General features: G+C 57.2%; 1 protein-coding gene across 1 annotated transcript; it reads left to right on the top strand.

Annotated features, from left to right (window-relative positions):
- The first annotated feature begins 367 nt into the window (after positions 1-367).
- LOC123750061 (collagen alpha-2(XI) chain-like) lies at positions 368-7170 on the top strand. The gene is made up of 2 exons (XM_069328743.1): positions 368-501; positions 3450-7170. The coding sequence occupies exons 1-2, from the start codon at positions 368-370 to the stop codon at positions 7168-7170; spliced, it is 3855 nt and encodes a 1284-aa protein (XP_069184844.1).
- The last annotated feature ends 272 nt before the right edge of the window (positions 7171-7442 follow it).

Genomic DNA, 7442 nt, shown 5'->3' with positions numbered 1-7442 from the left:
CTGGGGGTCCACAGCGCCCACGGCACCTCTGGGGGTCCACAGCGCCCACGGCACCTCTGGGGGTCCACAGCGCCCACGGCACCTCTGGGGGTCCACAGCGCCCACGGCACCTCTGGGGGTCCACAGCGCCCACGGCACCTCTGGGGGTCCACAGCGCCCACAGCACCTATGGGGTCCACGGCAAGCAAGTGCAAAGTGAAGAAGATAACCGCAGGGAGCAGGAGGCCCAACACAAGGTACCAGCTGGGAGAGGAAATCCTCCAGGGGTCAGGACGAGAGAAAGATATCAGGGTTGATATCATATCCGACTTGTCCCTTGAAGTTATCAAAGAATAACATCAGCGGTGTATGCAAGACTGGCGAACATATGAACTGCCTTCAGAAACTTGTGTATGGAATCATTCAGAACCTTGTATACCTCATATGTCAGACCAATACTGAAGTATGTGACTCCAGCGTGGAGTCCACATCTAGTCAAACACAAAACGAAGTTAGGAAAGGGTCAGAGGTATGCCACCAAGCTAGTCCCCGAGCTGAGAGGTATGAGCTATGAGGAAAGATTGTAGGAACTGAATCTTACGACACTGGAAGACATCATTTAGGGGAGACATGATCACTACCTATAAAATTCTCAGAGGAATTGACAGGGTAGATAAAGATAAATTGTTTAGCACGGTGAGACGCGAACAAGGGGACACAGGTGGAAACCTAGCACCCAAATGAGCCATAGGGACGTTAGAAAGAACTTTTTCAGTGTCAGAGTAGTTAACAGATGGAATGCATTAGGAAGGGATGTGGTGGTTACCTTACCTTGAGATGTTTTCGGGCCTTAGCGTCCCCGCGGCCCGGTCCTCGACCAGACCTCCTCGTTGCTAGACTGGTCAACCAGGCTGTTGGACGCAGCCAGGCTGCTCGCAGCCTGGTTAATCACGTATTTTTGGAGGTGCTTGTCAAGTTCTGCTGCCTCTTGAACACTGTGAGGGGTCGGCCAGTTATGCCCCTTATGTGTAGCGGAAGCGTGTTGAACAGTCTCGGGCCTCTGATGTTAATAGAGTTCTCTCTCAGAGTACCTGTTGCACCTCTGCTTTTCAACAGGGGTATTCTGCACATCCTGCCATGTCTTCTGGTCTCATGTGATGTTATTTCTGTGTGCAGGTTTGGGACCAGCCCCTCTACTATTTTCCACGTGTAAATTATTATGTATCTCTCCCTTCTGCGCTCAAGATAATACAGATTTAGGCATTTTAGTAGGTCCCAATAGTTTAGATGTTTTACTAAGAGGATTCTAGCAGTAAAGGATCTCTGCACGCTCTGCAGATCGGCAATTTCTCCAGCTTTGAAAGGGGCTGTCATTGTGCAGCAGTACTCCACTCTAGAGAGCAATAGCGTCTTGAAAAGTATCATCATCGGTATAGCCTCTCTAGTGTGAAAGGTTCTTGTTATCCAACCTGTCATTTTTCTTGCAGTTGTGACGGTTACTTTATTGTGTTCTTTAAAGGTAAGGTCTTCCGACATGAGTACTCCCAAATCCTTTACATTGCCTTTTCGTTCTATGTTATGATTTGATTGCGTTTTGTACGTGGTTTCCGTTTTTATATTTTCATTTTATCGGTAGCGCATGAGCTGGAACTTACCTTGTTAAACACCATATTATTTTCTATAGCCCATAGAAAAACCCGATTTATATCTGATTGGAGGTTTCCCGTGTCCTCTATGTTGTCTTCTCATAAAAATCCTAGTGTCATCTGCAAAGGATGAGACAGTACTATAGATTGTGTCCTTGTCTATGTGTGATATTAGGATGAGAAAAAGTACTGGCGCAAGCACAGTACCCTGGGGGACTGAGCTCTTCACGGTTTATTGTATTTTGTTGACTATTACACATTGGGTTCTGTTAGTCAGGAAACTGTAGATCCATCTGCCTATTTTTCCGGTAATTCCTTCTGAACGCATTTTAAGTGCAGTAACACCATGGTCACATTTGTCGAAGGCTTTTGCGAAATCTGTGTAAATTACATCAGCGTTTTGTTTTCCATAGCATCTAATGCCATATCATAGTGGTCCAGCAACTGACAGGCAAAGGCGACCTGTTCTGAAACCATGTTGTCCGGGGTTATGGAGATGCTGTGATTCCATGTATTTTGTGATCTTACTTCTTAGCACTCTCTCAAAGATTTTAATGATGTCTTATGTTAGTGTTAACGGTCTGTAATTTTTTGCCTCTGCCTTATTTCCTCCTTTATGGAGTGGTGTTATCTCTGCTGTTTTTAGTATGTCAGGGATAACGCCAGTATCTAGGCTCTGTCTCCACAGGATGTGAAGGGCCTGCGATAAGTGTGTTTTTTACGGTTCTTGATGAATATAGAGTTCCAAGAATCCGGGCCTGGTGCAGAGTGCATAGGCCCACTGTCTATGACTTCTTCAAAATCCAGTGGGGATAGGGTGACGTCTGATATATAATTTGATATTGTTATCATATCCATGAAAAATTCATTTGGGTTATCAATCTTTAGTGTGTTTAGTGGCTCGCTGAAAACAGAGTCGTACTGCTTCCTCAGTAGCTCGCTCATTTCTTTGTTGTCATCAGTGTAAGTTCCATCTCCTTTTCGCAGGGGCTCGATACTAGATGTGTTTTTTTATCTTGATTTTGCATAGGAGAAAAAATATTTCGGATTTCTCTCTATTTCACTGATGGCCTTTTGCCTCTCCTGGGTTTTGTATGATACTTGTAGCTTTAGTTCAATTGTTTCTATTTCTCTACCTAACCTTCTTCACCGTTCTTGAGATAGGGTGCGATTCTCAAGTTGTTCCGCGATTTGTTTTCTTCGCCTATATAGGGAACGACGTTCCCGTTCCAATCTGCATCTCTTCCTCTTTTTTCTTAGGGGTATGTTGCTTGAGCATATTTCTAGTGCTACTGAGCTTATTTTTTCCAGGCACTGGTTCAGGTTTGCAATTTCTAGTTGTTCTTCCCAGCCTTTTTCTGCGAGATCTTGGTTTATTTGCTTCCAGTTTATCGGTTTATTATTGAAATTGAATTTGCTGAATTATTCTCCACTGAGATTCGGGACTGGTTGTGCAGGTCTACTCCCCATGCTTGTCAGAACTTCAATTAAGTTGTGATTTGAGTAACAGGTATTTGTAATCATTATGTTCCTGATCAATTCATCATTATTGGTGAAAATGAGGTCCAGCGTGTTCTCCTTCCTAGTTGCTTCTACTATTTGCTGGTTTAAGGCAAACCTGTCACACATCCGTAGCAGGTCATTTGCAGGTCGTAGCAGGTGGAGGCAGACTCCATACACAGTTTGTAATGTAGATATGATGGAGCCCAGTAGGTTCAGGAAACTGTACACCAGTTGACTGACAGTTGAGAGGCAGGACCAAAGAGCCAGAGCCCAACCCCCACAAGCAAAACTAGGTGAGTACAAACCCTACACCACCTCCAGGCTGCCCTCCGCAACAAGACGGAGGAGGGCAGGAGTGGCCCCACACCACCTCCAGGCTGCCCTCCACAACAAGACGGAGGAGGGCAGGAGTGGCCCCACACCACCTCCAGGCTGCCCTCCGCAACAAGACGGAGGAGGGCAGGAGTGGCCCCACACCACCTCCAGGCTGCCCTCCGCAACAAGACGGAGGAGGGCAGGAGTGGCCCCACACCACCTCCAGGCTGCCCTCCGCAACAAGACGGAGGAGGGCAGGAGTGGCCCCCACACCACCTCCAGGCTGCCCTCCGCAACAAGACGGAGGAGGGCAGGAGTGGCCCCCACACCACCTCCAGGCTGCCCTCCGCAACAAGACGGAGGAGGGCAGGAGTGGCCCCCACACCACCTCCAGGCTGCCCTCCGCAACAAGACGGAGGAGGGCAGGAGTGGCCCCCACACCACCTCCAGGCTGCCCTCCGCAACAAGACGGAGGAGGGCAGGAGTGGCCCCCACACCACCTCCAGGCTGCCCTCCGCAACAAGACGGAGGAGGGCAGGAGTGGCCCCCACACCACCTCCAGGCTGCCCTCCGCAACAAGACGGAGGAGGGCAGGAGTGGCCCCCACACCACCTCCAGGCTGCCCTCCGCAACAAGACGGAGGAGGGCAGGAGTGGCCCCCACACCACCTCCAGGCTGCCCTCCGCAACAAGACGGAGGAGGGCAGGAGTGGCCCCCACACCACCTCCAGGCTGCCCTCCGCAACAAGACGGAGGAGGGCAGGAGTGGCCCCCACACCACCTCCAGGCTGCCCTCCGCAACAAGACGGAGGAGGGCAGGAGTGGCCCCCACACCACCTCCAGGCTGCCCTCCGCAACAAGACGGAGGAGGGCAGGAGTGGCCCCCACACCACCTCCAGGCTGCCCTCCGCAACAAGACGGAGGAGGGCAGGAGTGGCCCCCACACCACCTCCAGGCTGCCCTCCGCAACAAGACGGAGGAGGGCAGGAGTGGCCCCCACACCACCTCCAGGCTGCCCTCCGCAACAAGACGGAGGAGGGCAGGAGTGGCCCCCACACCACCTCCAGGCTGCCCTCCGCAACAAGACGGAGGAGGGCAGGAGTGGCCCCCACACCACCTCCAGGCTGCCCTCCGCAACAAGACGGAGGAGGGCAGGAGTGGCCCCCACACCACCTCCAGGCTGCCCTCCGCAACAAGACGGAGGAGGGCAGGAGTGGCCCCCACACCACCTCCAGGCTGCCCTCCGCAACAAGACGGAGGAGGGCAGGAGTGGCCCCCACACCACCTCCAGGCTGCCCTCCGCAACAAGACGGAGGAGGGCAGGAGTGGCCCCCACACCACCTCCAGGCTGCCCTCCGCAACAAGACGGAGGAGGGCAGGAGTGGCCCCCACACCACCTCCAGGCTGCCCTCCGCAACAAGACGGAGGAGGGCAGGAGTGGCCCCCACACCACCTCCAGGCTGCCCTCCGCAACAAGACGGAGGAGGGCAGGAGTGGCCCCCACACCACCTCCAGGCTGCCCTCCGCAACAAGACGGAGGAGGGCAGGAGTGGCCCCCACACCACCTCCAGGCTGCCCTCCGCAACAAGACGGAGGAGGGCAGGAGTGGCCCCCACACCACCTCCAGGCTGCCCTCCGCAACAAGACGGAGGAGGGCAGGAGTGGCCCCCACACCACCTCCAGGCTGCCCTCCGCAACAAGACGGAGGAGGGCAGGAGTGGCCCCCACACCACCTCCAGGCTGCCCTCCGCAACAAGACGGAGGAGGGCAGGAGTGGCCCCCACACCACCTCCAGGCTGCCCTCCGCAACAAGACGGAGGAGGGCAGGAGTGGCCCCCACACCACCTCCAGGCTGCCCTCCGCAACAAGACGGAGGAGGGCAGGAGTGGCCCCCACACCACTCTCCAGGCTGCCCTCCGCAACAAGACGGAGGAGGGCAGGAGTGGCCCCCACACCACCTCCAGGCTGCCCTCCGCAACAAGACGGAGGAGGGCAGGAGTGGCCCCCACACCACCTCCAGGCTGCCCTCCGCAACAAGACGGAGGAGGGCAGGAGTGGCCCCCACACCACCTCCAGGCTGCCCTCCGCAACAAGACGGAGGAGGGCAGGAGTGGCCCCCACACCACCTCCAGGCTGCCCTCCGCAACAAGACGGAGGAGGGCAGGAGTGGCCCCCACACCACCTCCAGGCTGCCCTCCGCAACAAGACGGAGGAGGGCAGGAGTGGCCCCCACACCACCTCCAGGCTGCCCTCCGCAACAAGACGGAGGAGGGCAGGAGTGGCCCCCACACCACCTCCAGGCTGCCCTCCGCAACAAGACGGAGGAGGGCAGGAGTGGCCCCACACCACCTCCAGGCTGCCCTCCGCAACAAGACGGAGGAGGGCAGGAGTGGCCCCCACACCACCTCCAGGCTGCCCTCCGCAACAAGACGGAGGAGGGCAGGAGTGGCCCCACACCACCTCCAGGCTGCCCTCCGCAACAAGACGGAGGAGGGCAGGAGTGGCCCCCACACCACCTCCAGGCTGCCCTCCGCAACAAGACGGAGGAGGGCAGGAGTGGCCCCCACACCACCTCCAGGCTGCCCTCCGCAACAAGACGGAGGAGGGCAGGAGTGGCCCCCACACCACCTCCAGGCTGCCCTCCGCAACAAGACGGAGGAGGGCAGGAGTGGCCCCACACCACCTCCGGGCTGCCCTCCGCAACAAGACGGAGGAGGGCAGGAGTGGCCCCCACACCACCTCCAGGCTGCCCTCCGCAACAAGACGGAGGAGGGCAGGAGTGGCCCCCACACCACCTCCAGGCTGCCCTCCGCAACAAGACGGAGGAGGGCAGGAGTGGCCCCCACACCACCTCCAGGCTGCCCTCCGCAACAAGACGGAGGAGGGCAGGAGTGGCCCCCACACCACCTCCAGGCTGCCCTCCGCAACAAGACGGAGGAGGGCAGGAGTGGCCCCCACACCACCTCCAGGCTGCCCTCCGCAACAAGACGGAGGAGGGCAGGAGTGGCCCCCACACCACCTCCAGGCTGCCCTCCGCAACAAGACGGAGGAGGGCAGGAGTGGCCCCCACACCACCTCCAGGCTGCCCTCCGCAACAAGACGGAGGAGGGCAGGAGTGGCCCCCACACCACCTCCAGGCTGCCCTCCGCAACAAGACGGAGGAGGGCAGGAGTGGCCCCCACACCACCTCCAGGCTGCCCTCCGCAACAAGACGGAGGAGGGCAGGAGTGGCCCCCACACCACCTCCAGGCTGCCCTCCGCAACAAGACGGAGGAGGGCAGGAGTGGCCCCCACACCACCTCCAGGCTGCCCTCCGCAACAAGACGGAGGAGGGCAGGAGTGGCCCCCACACCACCTCCAGGCTGCCCTCCGCAACAAGACGGAGGAGGGCAGGAGTGGCCCCACACCACCTCCAGGCTGCCCTCCGCAACAAGACGGAGGAGGGCAGGAGTGGCCCCACACCACCTCCAGGCTGCCCTCCGCAACAAGACGGAGGAGGGCAGGAGTGGCAGTTTACCAAACACTCGCCAAAGTTTCCCCCCGCGAAAGATCACTTATCGTCTTCAGGTTTTTTGAGCGGAAATTATAAGTTTGCCGAGGATATTTCCTTTGCTCTTGACACACGACCCGCTCTCGTTGGCCCAGAGCCGCGCCACCCGCAGCCCGGTGACCCGGGTCGCTGCCGAGGAGACGGCAAAATATTCGCCCATTTGTCACGGCGGAGATAACTGGCCCGCCAAAAAATATAGCGCGGGCTGGAGGCTGGGTTAACAACCCAATATCTCCATTCTTCCGGGAGAACGGTGTTTGTCCCCGTTATCATCTTGCCTCCCCCCCCCCCCCCCCCAACAGGTCGGGTAGTGGCGGAGTGGTGGGGGGGGGGGGGGTCTCAAGTCATCGCTTGTTTGTGAACATTTTAGTGAATGGGTTCGCGGGTGTGTGAGCATCCAAGTGGATGGGAGCGGGTGTGTGAGCATCCGAGTGGATGGGAGCGGGTGTG

This window comes from Procambarus clarkii, chromosome 21 (genome assembly GCF_040958095.1).
Source record: "Procambarus clarkii isolate CNS0578487 chromosome 21, FALCON_Pclarkii_2.0, whole genome shotgun sequence".
In the NCBI taxonomy this organism is placed as follows: Eukaryota; Metazoa; Arthropoda; class Malacostraca; order Decapoda; family Cambaridae; genus Procambarus; species Procambarus clarkii.
Note: the sequence above shows the minus strand (reverse complement) of the source record. Positions and strands in the feature narration are given on the sequence as shown.

Coding starts and splice junctions, on each gene's coding strand:
- LOC123750061 (XM_069328743.1), top strand. CDS start 368: ATGAACTGCCTTCAGAAACTTGTGTATGGAATCATTCAGAACCTTGTA. Junction 502..3,449: donor CAAAACGAAGTTAGGAAAGG/GTCAGAGGTATG, acceptor CACCACCTCCAG/GCTGCCCTCCGCAACAAGAC.